Source organism: Epinephelus lanceolatus, chromosome 11, assembly GCF_041903045.1.
Source record: "Epinephelus lanceolatus isolate andai-2023 chromosome 11, ASM4190304v1, whole genome shotgun sequence".
Lineage (NCBI taxonomy): Eukaryota > Metazoa > Chordata > Actinopteri > Perciformes > Serranidae > Epinephelus > Epinephelus lanceolatus.
In genome coordinates, this window is record NC_135744.1 from 42,019,117 (window position 1) to 42,045,948 (window position 26,832).

The window sequence follows — 26,832 nt, forward strand, 5'->3', positions numbered from 1 at the left end:
TCAAAGTTATTCATGCTTGGCTGGGCCCAAACCAAACTGTCTCTGTGTTCAAACAGGAATTAACTCTAGTCTCCGCATTGGAAACAGTGCCATGGTATAATTAAGGTAGCAGTTACTGAACAGGCAGCAGCTGTCATCGTTTCCCCCCAGAGGAGCTGGAGGGAGTTCACAGCAGAGGCAAAAACAAGGAGCTGCAAGTAAAAGATACACTGATTATTTTTCACTACTCTCTTTTCATGCAGTTCTCTTTAAGGAAGTCCACTTACTAAAATTATACGGTTTTATTTTTGTCTTCAAAAGTCTGTACAGTGTTCTTTCACCTTGTTGTGAACATTTCAACCCTTCCTTTTCCCTTGGCTTGGATATCTTCATTTCTGTGTGGTTTAAAGAAACTTGTCTGATGTTTATTAGCTCTTTGTCAGTGCAGAATCAGTCAGATGGCCCTTGAGACTGATAATTATATAACTATATATCAGTCACAGGGGCCAGGTTTCTGCATTGAGTACGTTTACTTTTAATACAACAAAGGGAAACCATTTTCAAAATGTATACATGTTAACTTCAATGGTCTAAGACGGTTAAACAATGCTCTCCCAAATCCAAAAACCTGAGGGTTAAAACTCAGATTTGTGATGTCATCAAGTATAAATTCAGGAGCTGCTCCAAAGACAAGGTGGGAAAGATGTTACAGATGACACAGAGTGCACCCAGGGGAACGCTCCGAGTATATGGGCTCATTTCTGTTTGAGGACTGAGAACACTACAATAGAAAAAAGCTCATTTGAGTATTAAAAAAAACATTTTGTGGGTCCATATAATCAGTCTCTGACTCACTGAATATGCAGCAGCTCCAGACTTTATACTTACTGACATCATAAGACACTTCTTTGGTTTCTGGCTTTAAGAGAGAGTAGCTCATGTTCACAGATTTGATGAAAATTACATAATGGCACTCATAATTTAGATGGTGTTACCTTATAAGTAAACTCTCCTGATTATTCTCTTACTTACTATCATTTTTATTGCAAGACTTTAACTTATGATGCAGCAGTTTTACTGTGCAGTAGTGGATTACTCTTACTTATGTACAGAATCTGAATGCTTCCTCCTGAATGCTGAGTTTGGGCCAAATCCCTATCCACGCCACACATTTTCTATCCACCGCTGTGCCATCAGCGGTGGAACGATTTAACGATCGTCTTGCCTTGAGATGCTTTTGGGATACAGTGCCCTGGACGACAGTTTGACCTCTGTAGAAGAAATGACAAATGTGGCACGTGAGAAGGAAGAACTAAGTTTTATCGTGTTTTGTTTTCGTAATCAACACTCACATGGTATTTTCTTCATAAGAACAACTCTCCATAAATTGTAAAACTAAACTAAAACAAATCCTGAGAGCAGAAGAAGAAATTCAAAAAACAGATCAGTTGTCTCTAAAAGCAAAAAACAGCATAACTGGACATCATGATGCTCTTCAGTCTAACAGCTGGTTCATCACTACATACTGGCATTGCGGAGAAGACAATAGCTCAATGTGGTGACATCTTTACAAACAAATGCAAGAACAAAATCTTATTTTCAAAAGAAATATTTACTACATTTTAAAGGAACTACTTCAATAAAGTACAATATAAACACATCTTAATTTAAAAACTCTGGTAACTGACATCTTAAGCGATATTTTACCTTGGTATACTGGAGTGAAGTCCACATATTAATGCTCTATGAGGTGTGCATTCATCGCTCTAATTCTATCCCCCAATTTCTCAAAATCCTCCAACTCCCAATTACAAAAATTAAAATTAATCAACTTATGTGTAAAATGTGACATGACAAACAGTCCTCTAGTAAAACACATTAGGAGGAATTTCCATTCAATGCATGGTGTTTATTTTTACCACCCAAAAGTAAAACAAAAGTTACTATAAAACTATACAAAAAGAGATTATGAAACTACCTTAATTTGGGCTGAGCGCAAATTATATACTGTATAATTTTAATTGATATTTTATTTTGTTTCACTTGATGGCACAAACTGAACTTTTCCAAGATGTTCAAAGGAAGTTCCCGAGTAAATATCACTTTAAAAGTGAAGACATAATGATTTCCATCTGAAACTGACATTTGATCCTTTTCGAGGAGAGTGATCATGATTTAACACCTGAAATGACGCATCATGATTTAAACATATGAAATGTCAGAATTTGGAAAGACTCTCTCAAAAAGAAAAAGGTCAGCATATGAAGGTCCTGATGGTGGTAAGACTCAACCAATTATTGAACAAGAAGACCAGAAATGGATCTCGACAGCGCTCTTGAAAACTGAGAACATCTATGAGTGGAAACAATGATTTCTCTGATACCCACAAATTAACACCACTCCTAAAACCAAACATACTAAATTTCCAAAATGTCAAAATTCAAATTAAATTCAGTGATGTCAATCATTACTCCGTTAAAACAGTCAGTTAAAGCATCAACAAAAAACAGAGGAGAAAGTCCTCCATATTTACATATTACTCCTCAGAGACAGTTAAATACAAACTAAAATCCAATACTACTGTACTGTACAGAGAAACTAATGTCTCGCTTTGTGTGTGAACAAGGAAGTAGTGTTCACGTTGTGATAAACAGTGCAGGTAAGTCAGTAGGTTTTAGAGTTACTCCTTCCTTGATTCTGCGTCCTCCTTCATCTTCTGCTCCTGCATACGACTCCGGGTGGAGCCTGCATGACACAAATCATCAATGTGTCAGAGTAACATACATCATCAAGCTTTATGATTGACAGTAAGAATACATGAAGAAGAAGAATTGGGAATATCAAAAGGCAAAAATGGGAAAAAAGCAGTTTTCACTTACTCATCTCTGCAAGCTTCTGTATCAGTGTAGAATCTCCTCCAGATTTGCTGTAAGTTTAAATAGATGTAATTGAGATATGTGTTTGTATACCATGACAAATATAGTGTTCTTGACTTTGATGTATGCAGGGCTGAAAATTAACACCCGCCAAGAGCCAAATGTGGGTAGATTTTCCATTTGGTGACTAAATCTCGGAAGGCTATCCGCCACATTGGTGGGTAAATGTTTGTACCAAAATAGTCATGTAATAAATTACATATATAATAACTATACGGGCGCTCTGTTTGTTGTGTGTCGCACTTAAATTGCTCCCCGCTGCATTAAGGAACCTGTAGGCCTACTCGGAGGACGCACGCCTAGATCCATGATCTGCTGTTAGTAGCAAGCTATCACAGCGGGCGTCATGTGGCGACATTTACCAGGTGTAGGTAAACCAGCGACAAAACGAAAAAACACAGACGAGGACGAAGCTGAAGCTGTAACGTTACAGAAAAAAAGTTTTGTAAGAAACGGAGGTTCGGCGATAACAGCATTTCAAGAGGCTGGCTACACTACGATACTGAGGGTGCAGTAATGAGCTGTAATGTATGTTGGCAATATGCTAAAAAAAAAAGGTAACAACTCGTTTGTCATCGGTAACAAAATGATGAAGCTGGAGAACATCCGTGACCATGAATGCAGCAAGTGTCACATAGCCTGCTATGTTACTGTAAATTACTGTTATGTTTGAAGTACAAATATTTGAAGCACAAAGTGCAAATGGAATTTTGAGCTCAAAATGATACGATAATTGCTAATATTAAACTAATTTTGCTTTTAATTTCACTCTGGCCTCTCCTTTAAGCTTGTATTCAACCTAATACTGTATTATCTTAATGAAAAGTACTGAAACAAATGTATATGTGACAGAAAAAAGGCAATTCCTTATTTTGGCTGGTAAAAAATATGCTTGGCCGGTGGATTTTTTTATCTACCAGTCCTCTTGGCCGGTGAGCCAAAAAGTTAATTTTCAGCCCTGGATGTATGGTTAATAAATCAGGGCAAATAAAACAACATTTGTGACCAACCTGCCGTCGGCCTCATCTTGCCCGTCCACATCGAAGCGTAACCTCTTCAGAGGCTTTGGAGTGGAGCCCAGATCCAGAGTCCTCTTAAAGGAGCGATCGCTGCTGTTGACCATCTGGTTGATCTTCTGGAACCGATTGGACAGCTGCAGATGAAAACAAAACAGAAACAACAGAGTGAGTGAGGAAAATAGATTATTGTAATTGCAAATTATCCTGTAATATGCAGCAAAGCAAACACAAGAGGCTCGTACCCCAAAAGATTCACCGATTGATACCAGCATTCTGTAAAGGCAAAAAGACACAAATTAGAAAAATCATGTGCAAGTTTAAGTTTTTTCATTGTTTCAGAAACAATCAGGCTACTTCACGTCAATAGCATTTTCTTCTTTTTTTTTCAACAATCAATAAATGTCTAGTTCGCACTACACTACTTTAGTCCTGATTTTTTTGGAACTCCCAGACAAAAGGCCCAGGTCAGAGGCAAACTGGCGTTGGCTCCACACTCGCAAATCTCCAGATATTTAGCTGGACCTGCTGGGGTCTTTGTCGGCTAGCTACAGCCAATGAGAGCACAAGACACAGGTTGAGGACAGAAACAACGGCACGGCAGCGCTGCCCATGCTGTGTGTGTGTTTCATAGGGAGAGAGCCAAGGTGACAGAGGGGAAGAGAAAGTGGATGTTGACAAATTACACACACTCTTTCTGTGAGTGACTCGCCTATAATTTACTCATAATGATGTTTTGTCACTTTTTGACTTCTTCTTGTAAGCACCCCCCTGTGAACCTGTGTGAATAGGGCTGCAGCGGTTTAAAAGTTACACCGTGGAATGACAGTTGATATACCATGTACTGTACACTTGCTTCTTTACGGCATTGAAAAAAAGCACCTGGACAGAGAATCTCACCTTAATTTTAGTTCATTTTAAAAGGGAGCTTTTTTTACACATATTGTCATTAAAAAGGTCTCAAGTTTCAATGATAGTACGAACACGTTGGTTCAACCAAAAACATTTGTTTTCATTCCTTTGAGGATCGCTGGAAGATATACTAAAAACCATTCTGTAATACCGTAACACCAAGAAACCCCAACACTTACTGAGAAGGTTATCTTACTGGGAAAATCTCATGTTGTTGCAACCCTTGTGTGAATAGTACAACAACCTCATGACTTTGGCAGTCGTGTAGTGTTAAATTGGCTTTAGCTGTCCGAAAATTATCTGCGATCTGATCTGCCTTGAAGATGCAGAACCCACCTGGAGCGAGGAGTCATGATACCCGGGGACATGCGTGGGCTTTTCATAGGGGAGATGTACACATTGTTGCTGCCAGGCACCCGCAGAGGTGAGTTGGGGAACTTGTAGGGGCTGCGTGGTATTTGTGGGATTGGAGAGAGGGTGGGTGGCTACAAAAACAAAACAGCAACAATGAGAGGGTATCGTAACCATGCACATTTATCCAATACTCCATGTAGCACTGGGAGGAGTCTCACCCTGGTAGACGCGTACTGCAGGATGTTGGTTTTCAGCTTCTGCATGAACACTTGGTTGTAGAAGACGATGATGGAGTCATAGTGGCCCTCAGAGATCAACACGTGCTTAAAGGTCTGTGATATACAGTGTGACACAAAGAGATAAAAAGTTCAAAATTATTCAACAAAAGCAAAACCTACTATTCCTTAGTTGAGTCTGAAAACAGTCTGGAGGGTGATAGAGGTATTGGAATGAAAAGGCCTCACCTCCTGGTTGGTGTTGGCCATGTTCTTGTACGCTGTGACGATGGTCTTGAAGCGCAGATCAACACTCTTCACTTTACATATGGCATACATGGCTGACATCATCAACTGAAAGACGAATGAGAAGCAGTTTGAGATAATAAAAAAACATGATAAAAGGGATGCAGGAAGTGAGACAAAGTGAGTAAAGACAAAAAAAAAAAAAAAACAGTAAGAGAAAAAAATAATTAGCAAATGAAAGGCAGGCCGGTTACCTGGTCGAGGTGACGGTCTCGCATCAGCTCATGCTCGTGCTGCAGAGTGTGCTGGAACAGGGTCCATATGATGGGCTCCAGTTCAGGGTGGGAGGACAGCAGGTAGGAGCAGAGTATCTTCAACCTCGTGTAGGCCAGGCGGTACACTACAGAGAGAGGAAACCACAGAGACAGTTGGACATGGAGAAAAACCTGAAAGATTTGTGCACTGAATCGAACAAACTGAATAAAAATGAGTCATTTTTAACAGCTTCTTGGAGGTTTAACAAAAACAGGGGACTGAACTTCTGTTTGTAAAAAACTGTAAAATTACTGCATTGATCACACATGTGAGCACTTGAACAATGCTTTACATTTTTTATAGAAGAGGCTGAGAGAGTTTGACTTTGGGAGTCGTGGGGTCTGGCCGGCAGGCTGGGTCAGAGGCTGCGAGGAAGCTTGGGAGCTGGGCGTGGCTGGGGACTCAGGAGGCAAGATACGAAGGCCCGGACGCATGGGGGACAGGTATCTGTAAGGACAGTGGAGAAACCCATTGGGCCTCGTCAGTTACACCATCAACATTAAAATAATCTAGCAATAAACAGCAATTTCCATTTAATGTGCATCACAAATCACAAATATTTAAGAGGGTTTAAAATGAGGTGGAAGAACAGGTTCAAAGCTACAGAGAGGATGGCTCAGAGTGTGTGTGTAAGTCATGGAATTTCACTGACATCTTTTTTTTAAATACCATGATGTTCAACTATGACGTCATCAAAGCGACAAGCTTTTTTACTTTTGACTCACAGTGGTTTCACAACAGCTTGAAGGGTATTAGCTGCTGCATACCAGCAACTGAGAGACAGACAAATAGAGTGTAGGATGTCGGACTCACAGGTCAGCTGCGGTGTGGTTGTGCTGCAGCGGCTGGCTGAAATTGGCTGGGGTCTCCACCTGCTCTGCTGCCTCGCCCTCGTGCTCCTGCTTCAGCAGCTCAAAGAGCGGCGAGCCCTGTGGAGACACACACGTTATTTACATTTAAACCAACAGCCGGTGCAGTGTATGAATCCTGTTGAGTTACTACACATTGTTTCCTAGAATTCAGTTCAAGAAATGAAACCTGGACAAAAAGAGAAATCCTTCTCAAAGTTGATATGAGAGTAGTGTTTCTACCTGTCATGGCTAAAACAAAGCAGTCTAAATGCAGCATCAACCCATACCTCAGAGCCTTGCAAATACGAATCACTAAAGCAGAACTGAAAGTACCTCTGAGACTGCACGTGAAGCCTTTTGCTACTCTGGATTGCATTTTATCTAATAAATAATCAAAAAACTATCACTGGAGTTACTCCTGTCTGTTCAGTGTAACATCTGCAGTCTTACTGACACACAGAAACCACAGAGGGACCAAGAATCAGAAGGGATGTTATGTTGTAAGGGAACCTACTGTGCTTTTGTCTGGCACTGCAGATTATCTTGGTGAATTTGGAGAAAGGTGCTCAAAAGAGAATATAATCACAATCAATGAAGTCATTTACTAATTGTAACTCACGTATATTATCTTTAATAAAAAAGCCCATTAGTTACGTTTTCCCCAGAGCAACAAGTGCAGCATTGACAAAGTATCAGTGTGATCAGGAAAACAATCTAACTACACACCTAATTTCCATTGCAAAATCCCACCTGTCAAATTATAACTGTGATCTAATGATACATCTGTTCCTCATTTTATATCGACGGAGGGACACTCCTTATACAGTATCTCATCTGATTTTCGTGACAGTCATGCAATAAAAATACCATCTTAATACCGACACAGCAAAATCCACACCTACACACACGCATAATTATCCTTTACACTTGTCAAACAACATTTAACTCAAGGCTAAAAGACACGCAGAGCAGTGGTGCACTTGAATATCTGCATGTACACACCAAGACCAAAAATCAGCGATGAGATCATACAGGGAAGTAGGTGTGGTTTACTACTCAGCAGTTTACACATTGACTGCAGGTACAGACTTGCTGTCAGTACATTCTTCCTGTCACACGTGCCACACCCGGCTGACACCACAGACACATTTCAAATGTACACTTAATATTCGACTGTCTTAACAGCGCTCAGTGACATATAACAGATGCCAACTGCAATGTTTTATAGGATTTAGTAAATGTTCTGTTCACTGTCAACTATAAACTGATGTCTAAAGTCAATGGGAGGTTGATGTGAACACACCTATAGCAGTCAACAAGAAACCAACCCTAATGTCTCATTATTCATTCTCTCATTATTCAAACTCAAAACAGAGCAGTGATGGGAGGACTTTGGCCCCAGTGGAGGCTCCTCCCTCTCTGTTACAACAGTCCAGCGAGTTCTTTGTGCTGGAGCCTGACTGGCAGCCTGCTACGAGGTTTCTCATTTACGGTCAGGCAGGGGCAGAGATAAAACCGCTGGAGCCCCCCCCTCAGGGCTGCTGCAGGAGTAGACAGGAAACGAGAACGGAAGAACCACTCGACTGCTCACGGAGTTGAGAAGAGGCACATGACTCCTCTCTCAAAGGGATAAACATTTCAACAGTGAAAGGACTGAAAACTTCACTTAAATAAGGATCACTGGATGCACAGGACAGCTTTCACTTAGAGAGAAAAAGGACTTTGGATACTAATGCAGGTATTTTGTGGAGTTGCTGTACACTTTGCAGTATTTCATAACAAAACCACACAAACTGAGCAGTCTTCAGTATTTCAGGAGTGTTCTTCCTATCCAGAGGAAATGTAGATTGTCCCTGCCTGCTGCACATGGTTGGATCAACAAGCTGGACTTGGATTTTTATGAATAACACAAGTGCACAATTGAGGAGGTGGTTTGAAAATGTATAATATTACCACACAAGATTATACCGTCAGTGCACTAAGCAGCACTAACAATTCCACGACATGCAACAAGAACGACGACTTCAAGTATCCTCTGTATAGCACCGTTTTCAGCCTGGTGTTTGTCGTTGGATTTTTATTCAACCTGGTGGCTGTATACATTTTTGGCTGTACGCTGAAGGTGCGGAATGAGACCACGACGTACATGATAAACCTTGTGGTTTCAGACTCTCTCTTTGTCCTGAGCCTGCCTTTTCGGATCGTTTACTTCATTAAACGTGACTGGGTATTCGGAGATGTGCTCTGCAAGATCTCTGTGGCCCTGTTCTACACCAACATGTATGGCAGCATCCTCTTCCTCACCTGCATCAGTATTGACCGTTTCCTGGCCATTGTGCATCCATTCTGGTCCCAAACAATTCGTACTAAGAGGAATGCCAAATTGGCCTGCTGTACAGTGTGGGTGATGGTTCTTTCTGGAAGTATACCCACTGGGTTCCTCTTGGACACCACTTCACCCAAAAACCAGAACTCTTCCTCAAACTACTGCTTTGAAAACTACTCAAGAAAACAGTGGAGGGCTGAGCTGTCTAAGGTGGTGGTGTTTATTGAGACTGTGGGCTTCATCATCCCATTGTTGCTCAATGTCTTCTGCTCGATCATGGTGCTACGGACACTGAGGAAACCCCAAACCATCACCCGTGGAGGGAACCTCAACAAGGCGAAAATCTTGAGGATGATCTTCGTGCATCTGCTCATCTTCTGTTTCTGCTTTATTCCCTACAATGTTAATCTCATGTTCTACGCCATGGTCCGCTCCAAAATCCTAAAGGGATGCGACGCAGAACATGTGGTCAGAACCATCTATCCCATTGCTCTGTGCATAGCAGTGACCAACTGCTGTTTTGATCCGGTCATTTACTACTTCACTTCAGAAACCATTCAGAGCTCCATCAAACGCAAGTCCATGGCACGGCACAACGGTACCAGGCTATTTGACAGACTACAGACGGACAGCACACAAAGCAGTCCAAATACAACACTCAAAAACCTGACACTGAGGTCTATGAGATCCACGTTTGACAGCGAGTCCACAGTCTAATGAAAACTCTGTTGTGGGACATGAATAATAAATTAATGTCTGCTGGTGAAAATCGATTTGAATCTGAGGACGCAGGTGGAACCAGAGTGACGATCTTCATATCATCAACACAGTGTTTACTAAGAAGTCACTCTCTCGTCTACTGGACTCCACAGAGACTTCAGACTGGGAGTTAAGACACTGAACCCTCTTCAGTCAATGAAAGAGCGGAACAAGTCAAAGAGAAAACATTTGAAAATATTTAACTGTGCTGCAGCATAAAGACGCTTTATTGGGCTGCCTATTCACAACACGCAAGTTAGAAAACTCTTTATTCTTTTGAGTTTATAATGTGTATTTGTGGAAATGACAGGTGTAGAAGACGTAGGCATGCATACAGTGCTGCAAATAAGTATCAGCTTTTGCACGTAAGACATTGTAATTGTAGTCTTATTCCTCAGAGCAGATTCTCCTTTAGCAAATTCTGCTTTGGCAATGCTGAACCAGTATTACAACTCTTTTTTTTATGTGGTGTACTGTGCAATTTATAAGTAGTTGTGGCCTCACTGCACCTTATAAGTACTTTATAGAGCAGCATGTTCTATAACAGCTTTTAAGCCCTTACACGAAAAGTGAATAAAAGAGTTGTGCTTATGAAATGTTTTTTGAGTATGAAATTACCTACTTGTTGATAGAGTGGGGCATGTTGTGAAATATTTGACATCAGCAGGGTATCAGTTTTTCATATGCAACTCTTTTTGGGTGCCAAATCATTTGTCTAGACTGATTAGTCATGCAAGTACCAACAACACATTTACAGTTACTATTGGCCGGTGTCACGAATGAGTCAATATGTTTTAAAATGTAGATTACAGGTGTGGTCAATATTTGACAGTTGCACTACATCAGCTAACACTGCACTTACAGTGTCTACAGTCTTATCTAAGAGGTTGTTTCTCTAGAAGATTTTGAAACGTTAAAAATGAGTTTCAGACTTAATTTTGAAGTTACTGAAGTTTGATGAGAATAATTTAAAACAATGGAAGCCAAACTGACTTCATGTCTGTTTTTTATCGACTGATAGAGAAGGGAAAACACACCCCACAGTATAAATGGAAAATGGTGCAGCATGAATATTTGTTCATTCTTGTAAAAGCTGAGCGCTGCAAGACTGAGCGCTACTGCATTCCTGTTGAGAGGCTTAGCCTGAGGGTCTGCGCTGACAGGGGTAGACTCATCACCACCACTGCGCTGGATTGTGAAACCTAAGCAGGCGAGCGACAACATGCCTCTTGAGGGAGAAGTACGTTTGCAAAATAGAGCACAGTGATGGTTGTTGCAATCATGAGATAGATTTGGTGAATAATCCGGAGTGTTAACTTAAAACTGGCATCCTTGAGACAAATGAAACAGTTAGCAGTGTCTTAAGTCTTATGTTGCCTTGTTTGGGCTCCTTACACAACAACGTATTGCAAATAGGCTTACAATCAAGATGCAGCTGGACTTTCTCCACCCAACACAAATAAAATATTTGCACTGGATTAATAGCAGCAAAGTAATTCAGACTCAAAGCTGACATGATGATCACACAGCCGGATATTGATATAATTTAGTGTATGCAAAGAGGATTTATTTATTTCATTTGTAATGAAAATCATAACACGAAGGTAAGATTTATTTTAATAAGCGCAGGAGAAAAAATCTTGACCAGTTATTTCTCTTTCAACATATGCCTTTCATATGTTTGTGTGTGTATTTCTGTCTAATTCAAATTTGTCTCACAAGGGCCAAGTAGTGTGCAGCTAACTAAGTGCCATATCAGCCTAATATTCCCCAAATTACGACTGTTCAAACAGAGACTTGACAAGTGAAACCCCACTTTACTTATGTCCGAATTTCCATCCATCCATCAAATTGATTAGTGAAAATCTGATGTGAATAAAAGATGAATTACTGCTTCTCTCAGGTGCAAAGACTAACATACATTTTTATCACAGTCAAAAGACTTGTCCTGAAGGTTTTGACTTCATTTCTGACGAATTATGACGCATCAAATTGTTTGTCTCTTGGGCTTTAATAGCCATGAACTGTGATCTACACTAACTTGTTGTTCCCGAGGGCACCGGTCCCGAGGTTGACACACAAGATGACCTTACTTACCTGCTGAATGGTTACAGCACCTTCTTTCAGTGAATTATTGCTATTTCTTTATCTAACTGTCTGACAAATACAGTTAATGATTAACTCCAATCACTCGTGTAGGTTTTTAACAAGCAGCCATAAACATGACTTCCACCATGACGGTAACGAAACAACTTGTGTGTGTGTGTGTGTTTATTGTGAGGCTGATCACAAACTCCAGGCCAATGAGCAAACTAGCTGATTAAAACCCAATAAAGAATCTATCCTCAAGACGACCTAAGGATCAGTAATTTTAAAGCTCATTCAGTATTTTCATGTAATGAGCTATGCATTAGGCAGTAATAACAAGCCAGAAGAAGTGTGCGGAGGAGAGGAGAGAGGGAGACAGGGAGAGACCCTGACCTGTGTGTGAGTGTAGGCGTGAACAGCTCCAATCAAGAGCATGTGCACGGTTACAGCATCCTAACAAGTTATCCTGCCGCTGAACACCAGCTGTCTGGAAGAAAAACTTTATCACACTGTCACTGCATCTATGAGATCCTCCTGACACTGGTGAGTGCTGAAGATTTCTGTTGCAATATTCGTCTCATTTGTACTAACTGTGCTTTCCTTCTACATGCATGGTATATAAATGGATTAAGACATGTCATTTTTTGTAAAATTAAGCAACTGACTGTGTCAATTTATCCAAGTTTGGTGGAAATTTAAGATTATCTGATGACAAAGATAAGGAATCATATTTTTGTGTGCAATATTTGAGCACTTCTCACAGCTAAGAAACCAAATTAAGGCAAAAATGTAACGTGGTTAGATCAAAAGACATAAAACAGCTATATGTCTTGTAATTCTTAAAGATGACATCGCATTAAGATCAATTCAATAAGTAGACGCTCACCAGACACTCAGTATTTGTGATTACTGAATGTCTTCGCTGGAGTCGTTATCAGATCTCAAAAGCAAACAACAGAAGCAATTTAGGATTATATATGAGGAGCAAAAAAATCATGTCATGTCATAGAGAAAAAAATCAAGTGTAGTGATGATCAGTGTGCTTTTATTCTAAATTATCTTTTTTTTTTTTTTTTTTAATAAAGTATAATATCATTTTGTTAAGATAACAGTGGGTGCTCTTGTAATTCCTCAGTCAGTGAAAATGTTTCAACTAAATGATCACTGGAGTTGTTTACAGCCTAAATTCCTGGTGAATTGGTCACAAAAAAAAGAAAGACTGAGGAAAAAAGTCGAGAGAAAAGTCTCCAAAATCATGACATAAACCAAACAGAGGATAAAGAGTGCCTATAATTAGACCCTCCACATCATGACTGAAAGTTGCGTAACTGGATACTTGTTACACACTACAAACTATAGGCTTAAAATGACTTTTAACAACATCAACACCTCTGACAATCTCAGCAAAAGTTCATGAGCTTCAGTGAATATGAATGTACTGCAGAGGAACAGCATTATATTCTCTGCATGTAATGAAATCAAATGTTTGCATGTTTTATGAGAGCAGGAAGTTGCAGTTAAAATTTTATTGTCAGATTAACTGTCGTCTTGCATACCGAATATAAATTCAGCTATGTTAGCCATCGCAGTCTATTCATCTCACCTCAGCAAATTTACCATCCATAAAACAGCAGACATTTGAGTTTATTACATTTTTTCTTGCCATAGGTTTCACTCCAGGAGAGGCAAGTGAACATGTTCCTTCCTGCCACCTTATGTTCACTTCAACCAACTTAATTTCTTCCAGATGAGAGCGACACAGTGATTTAAAGTGTTGGAGCAGCAAATTATTTTGGGACATGGAGCTGTGGAATATGACTGATGTGCCAGGCAAGCAGTTCTCAACTCTGTCTAACTGCACTGTGGACACCAGCTACCGCTTCACCTTCTATCAGGTGTCCTATGGTGTCATCTTCCTGCTGGGGTTGACCACCAACAGCCTGGCTCTGCGCAGACTGTGTTTATCTCCCTGCACCATGAACAGCACAGCCATTTACATGGTCAGCCTGTCAGCTGCCGATTTGTTTTTTGTAATCTCTCTGCCCCTGAGAATTTACTACTACCACCAGAAGGCCAGAGCTCTGTCCTTCAAGACAGGAGACCCGTCCAGTTGGACTCCTGGAGCGGCATACTGCCACCTCACCTTCACCCTCAAATACATCAGCCTGTATGGGGGCATCTTCTTCCTGGTCTGCATTGCTGTGGACCGCTACTTTGCTGTAGTGCACCCGCTGGCCTCAACACTCCGCAGGCTGCGAGCAGCACAGCTGGTGAGTGGGGGGATCTGGTGCCTGGTGCTGGGGCTCAGTGTGAGCCTGCCTCTGCTGCGCTCTGCAGCTGCTCGCCAACACCAGCCCTGTCTGCTGGACCCATCCTCGCAACGCCACCGCACCATCATCCTGGTAGCTCTGGGCTTAGTCATAGGGTCGTTTCTGCTGCCCACTATGCTACTTCTCTGCAGCTACTGCAGAGTGCTCAGTGTGCTTCGCCAGCCAAGACACCGCTCCCGCAGCCAGCGCCGCAGCCGTCAGCACACTCTCACAGTTATTTACTGGGTGCTAGGAATCTTTCTGCTGTGCTTTGTCCCATATCACATCAACCTCCTGGGATACACCCTCACACATGTGGGGCTGCTGCCCCACTGTGGCCTGGCCAAGGTGACCAAGGCTGTGCACCCTGTGGTGCTATCATTAGCGAGCTCCAATTGCTGCCTCAACCCACTCATCTACTATTTCTCCAGCAGCCTGATGCACAGGGAGGCGCCTGGTGGTGGAGGCAGTGGCAGCCAGTGACACAGATCATTTAACACAACTGAAATGGAATTTCTCCTCTTTATCTTAAGATGACTTCTTTGCTAGACAGATTCATACAGTTGACCAGGACCTTTTCTATTCATGTGCATTTCTTTAGAGGTTAAATGAAGCTAGCTCTGCATTTATTTCATATGTAAACTGTATTTTTGGCAGGAATTGCAATGTTGGACAGGTTTGAAATCACAGCAGGTGATCAGCACAGAGTGCAGCACCTCTGCAGCAGTCTGGGGTTCAGTGCCATGCTGAGAAGCACATTGTCAGCTCAGTTATTTTGTTCAGTATGTTTTGACGGTCCAACTATATTGTGTTTGTATAATACTGAAATGCATTCAAATTTTTCATATGTAGTGAACTGAATTTGTGTACAACCTGCCTCATTTTACAAACATGCTGATCAAACATTATGGAGTAGTTATATGTGTTATATGAGATATGCTATTCTTGAACTAGTAATAATTAATACATTTAAACAAACTGCTGAATTCCTTTTCTTTTCTTGGGACAATAAAGGCAACTGTATATAAAATGTGTGTATTTACAGAGTCTGTGCATCTTTATGTTGTGTATGCATAACTCTCAATAAAATGTTGTGACATTATTACAAGCATACTCGAATAGTGATGAGAGATAAAACTGACCGTCCTCCAGGCAATCCTCTCCATGATGAGGTTCTCGCAGGTCTCCAGATGTTTGACGATATCTTTGCTCAGAGTGGGCTCGGCCTTTATGAAGCTCTCGATGACCTTGTAGAAGTCAAAGGCGGCGAGGTTGACCACATCCAGTATCCAGGGGAAACACACATCTGTTTCCACCGGGTCGCCAGCACCACCACCAACATGGTTGTATCCTCCAGTCTTAAAACTGCTCTCTAATCATGAGGAGCAAACAACATTATTACAGCTTGTCGCACGTCTACGGGAAGTGTAAACATTTACCTGTATCATTAATAACTGAGATACAACACAGTGATTTAAGAATGCGACTGCATGGGAAAATTACGAGACACACCTCCATATGTTGCCATCACCACCTCCAAAGCACAGGCGAGCAGTGATGTGTGGAATGTGGAGTCATTGAGAAGTTTACTGGAATGGAAATCATGTGACTTAGTTCAAGGCAAATTACGCTTCACTACTGATTATTGCTTCACTTACAATTAAATCAACAAACAGCGTGCATGCACATGTGAATACACACCACTACTGAATAGTTTCATATTTGTCATCTGATTAAAACTGAAAAACACATACCTGAAATTTTGTACAGAGAGACGTTTCTCCTCCTACAGAACAGAAGAAAAAACAATATACATGTCTTCAGTCTACAGTTCATTTAAGTCACCTTCTATTGACAGATTTTGTTTGCTCTCCACTGAAGTGACAAAAACCTATGTAAAATATGTTTAATAATATTTAGAATACGCAGTCATTTATCAATTGTGGTTTTCTGAGATTCATTTCTGTGGGTAAACCTGGTATCTGCTACATTTAAATTCACTTGAGCTTCTAAATAAATAATAAAAATACAATATCATTAAATAAAACATGTGAAAAATAAACAAATTCAAACAAGTTAAGTACCGATTTCAGCATTGCCTCCATGACTTTGTAATACAGTCTGACCCCGAGTTTAAATCTCTGGAAGACAAAAGAAATATACATGTTAGACATTAAGTAATTTCAGCACAGCGAGTGCTGCCATTGTTGCATATTGTCTCCTTCAGTGTCAGTTCATACCTGCCAACCAAGTACTACACAGCGTGGACCGACCGCCTGTCCAAACCTTTGGCTGAAAGCCTGTCCGAGTGTCTCCAAACGCTTCAGCACATCCTGCGTTGGGTCCACGGTGCAATTCTGATCAAAGGAAAGAGGAAAACAGGAAATACATTAAATTAAGTCGGTAAGATGCCGTTTCATTTTAACTAGTGGCAACACTTCTAGAGACCCACTTTGAAATAGGTAGCTAGGTTAGTAGATGGCTGATCCCCACTGGAGGTGAGATCACCCCTCAGCTGCTGAATGGACGTCATGGCAGCTCTGATGAGACAAAAATCAGACAGTGTTGAAGGATGGACATAAACTCAGAACAATTCACGCGATAAAATATGGCCAATAATCTACATACAGTACAAAAAAACATTTTCATACATAGCATGGTTTCATTTTTTGTTTTGCAAACCAAAAAAGATATCATAACACCTGGTTTATCTTTACATTTTAACACCAACTGTGACAATAAGTTTGATTAGTGTGACAATTGTTTAAGTACTAAGTTACATCTTATAGATTTTCCTTTGAATTTTTGGTCACTTTTCATGCATAAAAAAGCAGAAAATGATCAAATTTTCACCATAAACACATCATTGATTTTTTTCAGTCTCTAATAACTATGAACGTTCACTTTCGGGATGCACTAAAATGAAAATTTGTGGCCGAAGCCGAATAAAATTAAACACTTGGCCGAATACCGAATATTGTTGTTTAGTTTTTCATTAGTTTTTGCAGATGAACCCTCCAGATTAGTGTTGTCACGGTACCAAATTGGGACCCACTGTACAATACCAGTGAAAGTATCATGGTTCTGAGTAGTAACACAATACCACAACGAAAATGAGGCAGATGTGCCTTTTGTCATTTATAAAAAGATAAATCACTTTTCTATAATACATCAATGATATTTCAATGGAATAAATTACTCTTAATTATTCATACTTCAAAAAAAGCATCAATAAGTGATAAACATAGGGGGGATCAAAATAAAATAAATAAATGAAATAAGAATCAACCAGCCACCCTCCTCCCCTGACAAGTAAAGAACAGTCCCTTCATAAGTAAAGAACAGTCCCTAAAGTGTGGTGAGGTTTGTGGGCCGTGAACGGCTCGTTTCTCCTCTGACACATCACATACAGTACAGGCCAAAAGTTTGGACACACTTTCTCATTCAATGCGTTTTCTTTATTTTCATGACTATTTACATTGTAGATTCTCACTGAAGGCATCAAAACTATGAATGAACACATGTGGAGTTATGTACTTAACAAAAAAAGGTGAAATAACTGAAAACATGTTTTATATTCTAGTTTCTTCAAAATAGCCACCCTTTGCTCTGATTACTGCTTTGCACACTCTTGGCATTCTCTCCATGAGCTTCAAGAGGTAGTCACCTGAAATGGTTTTCCAACAGTCTTGAAGGAGTTCCCAGAGGTGTTTAGCACTTGTTGGCCCCTTTGCCTTCACTCTGCGGTCCAGCTCACCCCAAACCATCTGGATTGGGTTCAGGTCCGGTGACTGTGGAGGCCAGGTCATCTGCCGCAGCACTCCATCACTCTCCTTCTTGGTCAAATAGCCCTTACACAGCCTGGAGGTGTGTTTGGGGTCATTGTCCTGTTGAAAAATAAATGATCGTCCAACTAAACGCAAACCGGATGGGATGGCATGTCGCTGCAGGATGCTGTGGTAGCCATGCTGGTTCAGTGTGCCTTCAATTTTGAATAAATCCCCAACAGTGTCACCAGCAAAACACCCCCACACCATCACACCTCCTCCTCCATGCTTCACAGTGGGAACCAGGCATGTGGAATCCATCCGTTCACCTTTTCTGCGTCTCACAAAGACACGGCGCTTGGAACCAAAGATCTCAAATTTGGACTCATCAGACCAAAGCACAGATTTCCACTGGTCTAATGTCCATTCCTTGTGTTTCTTGGCCCAAACAAATCTCTTCTGCTTGTTGCCTCTCCTTAGCAGTGGTTTCCTAGCAGCTATTTGACCATGAAGGCCTGATTGGCGCAGTCTCCTCTTAACAGTTGTTCTAGAGATGGGTCTGCTGCTAGAACTCTGTGTGGCATTCATCTGGTCTCTGATCTGAGCTGCTGTTAACTTGCGATTTCTGAGGCTGGTGACTTGGATGAACTTATCCTCAGAAGCAGAGGTGACTCTTGGTCTTCCTTTCCTGGGTCGGTCCTCATGTGTGCCAGTTTCCTTGTAGCGCTTGATGGTTTTTGCGACTCCACTTGGGGACACATTTAAAGTTTTTGCAATTTTCCGGACTGACTGACCTTCATTTCTTAAAGTAATGATGGCCACTTGTTTTTCTTTAGTTAGCTGATTGGTTCTTGCCATAATATGAATTTTAACAGTTGTCCAATAGGGCTGTCGGCTGTGTATTAACCTGACTTCTGCACAACACAACTGATGGTCCCAACCCCATTGATAAAGCAAGAAATTCCACTAATTAACCCTGATAAGGCACACCTGTGAAGTGGAAACCATTTCAGGTGACTACCTCTTGAAGCTCATGGAGAGAATGCCAAGAGTGTGCAAAGCAGTAATCAGAGCAAAGGGTGGCTATTTTGAAGAAACTAGAATATAAAACATGTTTTCAGTTATTTCACCTTTTTTTGTTAAGTACATAACTCCACATGTGTTCATTCATAGTTTTGATGCCTTCAGTGAGAATCTACAATGTAAATAGTCATGAAAATAAAGAAAACGCATTGAATGAGAAGGTGTGTCCAAACTTTTGGCCTGTACTGTACCTGTGTTCGGCTGGCTCGGCTGTTCAGGTACTTCTGGGCAGTCCACACGCCAAGAAGAGGATATTATTGGAGGCGACTTCTCCGTCACCGGTAAGCCGATGGCCGCCATATTTGACAGGAATACGTATTTCTGTCTGTGTCTGTGACCCCCGTTCAACCCATAATCGGTGGGATTCGCCTTTCATTTCTGCTGCTGGTTGAAATCTGTAGGCCGCTCACACAGCGTGCTGAATGATTTAAGCCTATTTTGCTCGCTCAAAACTATTTTTAGTCGCAAATGCAAGTGCTTGACAGACGGATCGCCACACTGCCGACATTTTACTCCGCCCGTCACGGCACGCTGTTTGATTGCATTATCAAAACACGCCGCTATTATTCGGCCTTGCTTTTAACTTATTCCACCGAATATTGAATGTGTGTTTTTTTGCAATATTCGGCCGAATATATTCGGTTACCGAATATTCGGTGCATCCCTAATTCACTTCATTTCCAAATGCACCAGCTGACAGCTGAGCAGCCAACAGTGTACACAGACTCTCAGGTGAGAAAGTCTGAAACTGTAGAAATGTTAAAAAAAACAGAAGTGCCGTTGAAAGCGACCGTGGGTACTTAGTCCTCCTTCTCCTCTGTAACGATTGTAAACAATGACTAAAACAACGAACTGATGAGTGACTGCTACCTGCTTACCTGACTGGAGTCTGGGGAGGGATGAGTACCATATCCTCATCATGCTGGTTCTTTTTTGGCGTTCTCTCCACCTGGGATCTGATAACAGGAGAAGATTATTAAAACTTTTCTATAAATTCCTTCAACAGATTAACCAGACCATCATGAAAACAGTGAATAGTGGAGAAAACAAGGAATTACATTTCGACTTTAGGTACAAGAACAGTCTCGTGTCTGTCAAAAAATAGACGCCCATCAAAGTCTCTGCTCTTGAGGTAGTGCTCTTCATACTGTTGGTTGAGGTCATCTGCCTGTGGTGACAAAAGTTTACATTACTCAGCGCATAAGTGCCTTCTTTTATACTGCTGTACAAGGTTGGTACAGGATGTGCAGTGTATAACACACAGAGATTTAAGAGTTCTTCTGAATTTTACCTAAATGTAAAAGCAATAAATGCTTAATTGTACTCACATATTTAAGCACAGTTTGGTGCCTTTCATAGCTTTTAATTATTTCTGCATTGTACATGAGCTGTTTGTGTTAACAGCATTATGTTTGAGGAGTAGTAAACTATCCCAACCTTGGCCTCCTGTTTAAGAACAATTTCACTATGACGGCGAGCTACTTCTTATACTGCTGCTGCTATCGTGAGCTCTAACAGTGCATCACATTTCATTGGCTAAATGCATGTTTTAGAAGTTAAATCTTAATCTCAAAGTCAGATCTGCAATCATAGAGACCTGACAATGATAGAGACACAAGAAATCCCTGCTGGTGGTAGTTCTTTAAACAGCCTGAAGACTTGTACAACTATGTCTTCACACAAATGCAAAATCACCTGGGGGAATAAAAGTAGAAACAAAAACAATTGGGCTTCAAACAGAGTTGGCCACATATGACATTACTCCAGCCTTCATACTCTTGTTGTCAAGACTTGTTTAAAGATTGTATGATTGCAACCGTGCCAGAGTCTGTCTCTCTCTGAAGAGATCTCAGTCTCACAAAGATACGCCTCTCTAAAACACATCTGTGCCTGTGCCAATTTACCCAGGCCCCTCATAGCTCAGACCAATAACGTGAGAAGATTATTTGCACAAGACACTAAATAATGCGCACCACCTGTCCATTACTGGGGTAACCTAGCAGTAAAATAAATATGTCTAGTATCCTTCTTCAGAGGAGTGTGCCGGTGTCAGCAAACAGTAGCATCCTGCCTCCTTTGTTTTCATACCTGCCTCTGCTATATACTACCCAGACACACCACAAAGGACCCCCTGCTTGAGTACACATTTTCCTGACACCATATATGTAAAACCAAACATGTCTGAGCAGCAAAGAGAACAACCGCAGCTGTCAGACAATCAGACGAATGGCAACAAGGTAAGCAGGGAGGAGATAACTACTGGAAACAGTAAGTGAAGAGCAGACGGTGAAAGCAAACAGTAGAGCAGGCATCACCTCCCTACCTGAGGAAAATCTGGAGTTCTTGAAAGATCCAGTGAGTCCAGGAAAGCCGAGAAACTGGTCTGGTATACATTCTTCACCTGCAAATACATTTGGCATAAAGAGGCAAATGAGGCCAAATACACGCAAAACAGAGAGCACAGAGATGTCTTTGTATGATGACTGTGAGAACTATGAAATGAGGGGAAGGGGGGGGGGGCTCAGACCTCCTCTGCATTGCATTCATTCTCTTTGCACAAAGTTGTGAGAAGCTGCAAATCCATCTCTGGCTCTGGAGGCCGGGATTTGGCTTTGCTCTGGTTGCGGCGAGACGTTCGTGTCGGAGGACTCTGAACTTTGCTGATAGCTGATTCTGAGAGAAAAACATTAGGGGGCTTAGAAGACGTCTGGGAGCCATAAACAACAAATCCTTTGACACAAAATATTCAAGGTTGATAATTAAACAACTTGAAATCACATTAGGTCTACAGCAGCAAGTCTTTCACATACAGTTTTCACACTTTAAGGCCTGGTTGTACGACTAGAAGTCAGAAAAGATTATGAAATAAAGACAGAGGTTAAAATAAGTGATGCTGAAGCTTACTGTAAAGAGGCTGCAGAAGGTCAGGAGGGCAGCGCTTGATGAATAACTCCAGCGTACAAAGCAGCAACTGGAATGATATGACCAGGTCATCCTCCATCTGCAAGGCCCTTCCTGCAAACAGCAGAGATGCAACACATGAGACGCATCATCAGAACACTGCCGCTGCAGACTAGAAACAACAGAACTGTAACCATGAGGAGGAACATTTTCCAATTCATTTGAGCTCTACAGCTCAGCACAAAAGAGGAAGGAAAGAAGATGAAGCAACGTGAAAACTATTCCATCAAGTGTGTTAACAGCTTGATCCTACTTGTTTTTGTTATTATTAATTAACCTACCTTTGGCCAAAAGAAACATTGTCCAGCAGCTACGCATGGCCTCCCTCTCCCTTGGAAAAGAGACATTAAGTAATTAATTATGCATCTGTATTACATCTTTTCGGCAAGCACTCAATCATCAAACACAAGTCCATAAGATACTGAAAAGTAACATGACAAGCAAATTTCACTCATGTGGCAGAGATGTCTCCAACTTACCGGTCATCAGAAACCAAAGTAAAGATTTTCTTGCATGTTCTGAAACAAAAAAAAGAAAAAAATATTATGAATTACAATTTTGCCCACAACAGTTCGACATGAATCAAGCTCCTGTACTGTGATTATGTGTTCACTTACTTCTCAAACCGCTGGTAGAGCGCCAGCGTCACATCATACTTCTTCTCCATTCGTGCCAGTGCTGAATTCACCTTGGTGCTTACAGTATCCAGGTTCACATCCAACTTCCTCACCAGTGCCACAAACTGCTTCACACTACAAACAAACAGATTAATTTGTGTGAGAGATTAAAAAAGCATAAAACTGCACATGACATTAAGGATAAAACTGTAAAACCAAACCAAGATTTACTGTGAATCTGAGAAAAATGTTTCAAACTCAACTGGAATTTGGACCACGGTGGGAAGAGCAGCCGTGTGTTATCCTTTTCCAGAATGTGTATTAAAATAAATAATATTATATGCATTAATGTGTGAGAGAAACATGCATCATGAGTCATGAGTACTTACTTCAGACTGACTGCATTCTGAAGCTGAGTTAAGGTGAAACAGGGGACATCAATGTCTGTCGCTGACACAAACAGACAAGCCCCCCACACCCTTTTCTGACTGTCCTGAAATGAGAAAAAAACAATGTTTATAACTTATTCATTTAACATGCAATATTATTTTAATCACTAATATCCTTGTGGGGAATGTTAAAATATGCAGGAGGTCTGAAACATAAATCAGACAGATCTGTAAAAAGCATATCATCCTGCAGCACGTTATATTTATATTTCATCAAAACCTTTCTGTCCTTCTTTGTTATAGACTGTTTGAATTTCCATTGACAGAATGTTAGAAAGAAAACCAACATTTGGACTAATTAATTGCAAAGATAATAACGCAAGATTTGTGACAGTGTATATGACACATGTGAGTGCTTATTATGTGCAGCACATCCTCATCTGCTCATGTTTTACCAGGGCTGGAAAGTTAAATATTTGAAAGAAATGTAATTGAGTAGCTTTTTCATCTACTTGACCTTTTTGAGTAGTTCTGAAAAAAGTCTATTTCTGATACTGTATTTAGCCACTGTCTGCGAGGTGAAGACAATACAGTAGTCTACAGTTTTTATGCCACAAATAACATGGACAATGCGTTTGTATTTCATTTAATATTTTCCCTTGTAAATCAAATCTGAGAAAGCTTTTTGAAAAGCATCACAATAACAAAGAGGGTTTGATCGTGAAGGCATGTTCATTTTGATGGTTACAGTCATGATGCAATTATTCTGACAGAACACTATACCCAGTACGTGAGTTGTTTCCAAAGGGATGCTTTTATTCTCCTCTTGGGTAGTTTTCAACCAAATAACAAAGTTTCCACCCGTGCCTTTTCATTTGCTTCAACGGGGCAACCAACAGAATCACAACATTACAAATGTGCCATCACATAAATACATACAGCGATTTCATCCATGGACTCTTGAACAGTCTTCCACAACGTCCAGGCACGGTCACACACCAGGTCTGTCACATGAAGGCTCTTACACAGGGTCACAAACTCAGCATCCTTGTCTCTGTGTCTGGAAGGATGGAGACCATACATCATCATCATGGAGAACACAAACAGTTCCAGGACATCAAAATATACTGCACAGACAGATGACGACAACCACCAAGTGCAGTGGTTGACTGTTAGCCAAAGTCTGTCAAAATCAGAATCAAAATCAAAAGCAGCTTTACTGACCAAATGTGTGACATATAGATTTGACTCCAGTTTATGTTCTATAAATGTACTTGCACAGAAAAAGACACATCGCTAAAAACAAGGACTGAACAAGCTGAATAAGGTAAACAAACATTTAACTACTGTGTACAGATATAACTATACATACATCAAACGGTATCAATGTATATAACAAACAACACATTAAAATTTGTAGAGAGCAGGACAATAGTGCAATGTTGTAGAGTGTAAAGGGTGCTGGAATTAATATGCAGTTATTATTGTAACAGATTGCTTTGTATGCATGAGGGAGTCTGATCTGGCAGTATATACAGTGTACTTATATTCATATTGACAGCGACCATATTGCATGCTAATAACTATGTATAAAGTGTATACAGTTTACAGGTACACTGAGGTACAGTGGATGTTACATGGTTGTTGACACTTTAACAGTGTCAGACTCCGAGGTGTGTGTAGTAACAGGGTTATATCTCAACATTTACAGTCTGTGTGTGGGGATGAGAGACGTTAAACTCTGGTATTAGCTCCAAATACAGGCCTGCCTTAGTTTGAAGAAGCTAGCTAATAACATAACAGTTAAGCTAGCTAGCTTAAACACACCGGCAAAAACTAGCTTAACATTAGCCTAAGTTACACTGTAAACTATCTTTACATAGTATTAACTAATTCTCTGACTGTTGGTATAGTTTGCTTCAGCCGAGACCTAAATGAGGCAAAAATAACTTCTCTTACTTTTTAAGAGATAACTCTGGACTCTCCTTCTTGTCTGCAGAGACACTCTCAGCACTCTTCACGTCTTTGCTCTGTGTCGTCGCAGAGTTTCGCTTTTTAGGTGGCATCTTGGTGTGCGGCTAGCTAACAGGCAAATATTACGATTAAAACTACAACTGTGCTCTGAAGGCAACAAATTAGGTTAAAAATATTTAAAGCCCACTGCACGAGTTCCGTGGCAACAATACAACACAACCTCACCGACTTCCTGAAACCGTGGTGAGGTAGGCGTTCGTTTTGTGGCACCGGAGTGCGCGGCGGAGTGCCGGTGCCGCCGGTGTCTCAAGGTTTAGCCGCCCTCCAGAGACAGTCAGCACAACCCCGTGTGCACTAACAGGCTCACTGAGTTTCTGTTGTCGTTTATCTCTGTTTAAACCCAGCACTGTATAACATAGCACTAAATAACTGGGTGAAAGCTTTATATTTATCTCGTGCTGTCTGTGATGGTATACTGGGCGCGGTGTGCGTTCACCAGGATCACGTGACACACCGCAAACAAACTAACCCAAACGCATGAGACGAAAACGCGGGAAAATGTCTACGCAACATCCGCTCATTGGTATTTATCCCGCCATCCACAGCATTCACAAAGGGCTAGGTTTACTCACAGGTCATACTGTAGAGAGAAAGCAGGCGACTCGTCCTTTCTGCTACAGTGTAATTATATCGTTATTACGATGATGAAATGTGCACATGTTTATGCTGTTCTATTACCGTGAGTATTTTTGTTTTCATTTCTTTTGACGTGGTTTAAAATGAGCTATTTTTACGCACTGATTTCTTTACTTTCTTGACTCCCCACTGGAGCATCCATTTAAGCACTGTCACATGCTTTAATCAATAATCTTTTTTCAATGGTTTTCATTCATATAACAGAGACAGCTAATGTGAAGTTTACTAAGAGATCATGGATTAAATGTGCCTCCCCTAATCTTTGCGCAACCATCGCCCTCTTGTGGTAATACTCACATATTGTGATTTCAAACAACTGCAAGACTTGAGCACACTTTGGTTCTTGGAAAACATCCTCTTTGTTGCCCCCAGTAAATCCCATTTTAAATGCCCTTTCTTTTCCCCTGTCTGTACGTGTCTGACTTCACTGAACACACTCACCATAGTAAACTCTTAAAGTCAGTTAAATAAAACTGATCTTGGCTTTATACACTTATCACATCCAAGGAGTTTACAGGTGTCAGACACTGAATATTAATGCTTTTTAAGAACTTTTCAAGAACTTTTTAATCATAAGACTTTTTGGAGAAATCCTCTTTCTCTTATTCAAGCATATATTTTTAATTTAATATACTTTATTAATCCCCTGAGGGGAAATTCAATTTTTTTCACTCTTTTGTCATTAACACACAGGTCCGAAAGACACACACATGCACAAACAGGGCCTGTCAGAGTGACCAACCGTGCCTTGGTCTTGCTCAAGGGCGCCTCGGCAGTGCCCAGGCACCTCTCCAGCTACCAGTCCACGCTCCGTATTTGGTCCGGCCAGGGACTTGAACAGGCAATCCTCCGGTTCCCAACTCAAGTTCCTATGGACTATCCGCCCCCAGATACAAGTGGTGTCATACTGTAACTTACTGTAACTTACAAGCACCTGACAGGTGTAAAGCAATGGTTCCACTGGGGCTCGAACCCACGACCTTCTGCGCGTAAAGCAGACTTGATTCCACTACACTATGGAACTACATATAGGCCCAAA

At 40.9% G+C, this 26,832-nt stretch overlaps 3 protein-coding genes across 3 annotated transcripts; 2 read left to right on the forward strand and 1 right to left on the reverse strand.

Moving 5' to 3' along the window:
- Positions 1 to 1,283: 1,283 nt before the first annotated feature.
- On the reverse strand, positions 1,284 to 25,325 carry rb1 (retinoblastoma 1). The gene is made up of 27 exons (XM_033647840.2): positions 25,083 to 25,325; positions 24,063 to 24,183; positions 23,124 to 23,227; positions 22,735 to 22,869; positions 22,597 to 22,635; positions 22,399 to 22,448; positions 22,061 to 22,171; positions 21,684 to 21,829; positions 21,480 to 21,557; positions 20,215 to 20,324; positions 20,035 to 20,112; positions 16,759 to 16,846; positions 16,547 to 16,663; positions 16,391 to 16,447; positions 16,061 to 16,092; positions 15,819 to 15,895; positions 15,449 to 15,678; positions 6,787 to 6,902; positions 6,266 to 6,420; positions 5,913 to 6,058; positions 5,662 to 5,766; positions 5,416 to 5,529; positions 5,180 to 5,328; positions 4,177 to 4,207; positions 3,926 to 4,068; positions 2,859 to 2,905; positions 1,284 to 2,724 (listed from the first exon to the last, which is right to left on the reverse strand). Exons 1-27 carry the CDS (start codon positions 25,187 to 25,189, stop codon positions 2,660 to 2,662), a joined length of 2,751 nt encoding a protein of 916 aa, XP_033503731.1. The 5' UTR covers positions 25,190 to 25,325; the 3' UTR covers positions 1,284 to 2,659.
- On the forward strand, positions 8,264 to 10,505 carry LOC117270323 (lysophosphatidic acid receptor 6-like). The gene has a single exon (XM_033647851.2). The coding sequence runs from the start codon at positions 8,764 to 8,766 to the stop codon at positions 9,865 to 9,867; it is 1,104 nt and encodes a 367-aa protein (XP_033503742.1). The 5' UTR covers positions 8,264 to 8,763; the 3' UTR covers positions 9,868 to 10,505.
- Positions 11,962 to 15,303, forward strand: LOC117270329 (lysophosphatidic acid receptor 6). The gene has a single exon (XM_078172641.1). It carries the CDS (start codon positions 13,797 to 13,799, stop codon positions 14,787 to 14,789), a length of 993 nt encoding a protein of 330 aa, XP_078028767.1. The 5' UTR covers positions 11,962 to 13,796; the 3' UTR covers positions 14,790 to 15,303.
- Positions 25,326 to 26,832: the final 1,507 nt, after the last annotated feature.

Bases quoted from the DNA above. Each gene is read 5' to 3' on its own strand.
- rb1 (XM_033647840.2), bottom strand. From the start codon at position 25,189: ATGCCACCTAAAAAGCGAAACTCTGCGACGACACAGAGCAAAGACGTG. The intron at 20,325-21,479 runs GTAGGGAGGTGA...TTGTCACCACAG, and splicing joins GAACTCCAGATTTTCCTCAG to GCAGATGACCTCAACCAACA. The intron at 4,208-5,179 runs GTGGGTTCTGCA...TTGCCTTTACAG, and splicing joins ATCATGACTCCTCGCTCCAG to AATGCTGGTATCAATCGGTG.
- LOC117270329 (XM_078172641.1), top strand. From the start codon at position 13,797: ATGGAGCTGTGGAATATGACTGATGTGCCAGGCAAGCAGTTCTCAACT.
- LOC117270323 (XM_033647851.2), top strand. From the start codon at position 8,764: ATGTATAATATTACCACACAAGATTATACCGTCAGTGCACTAAGCAGC.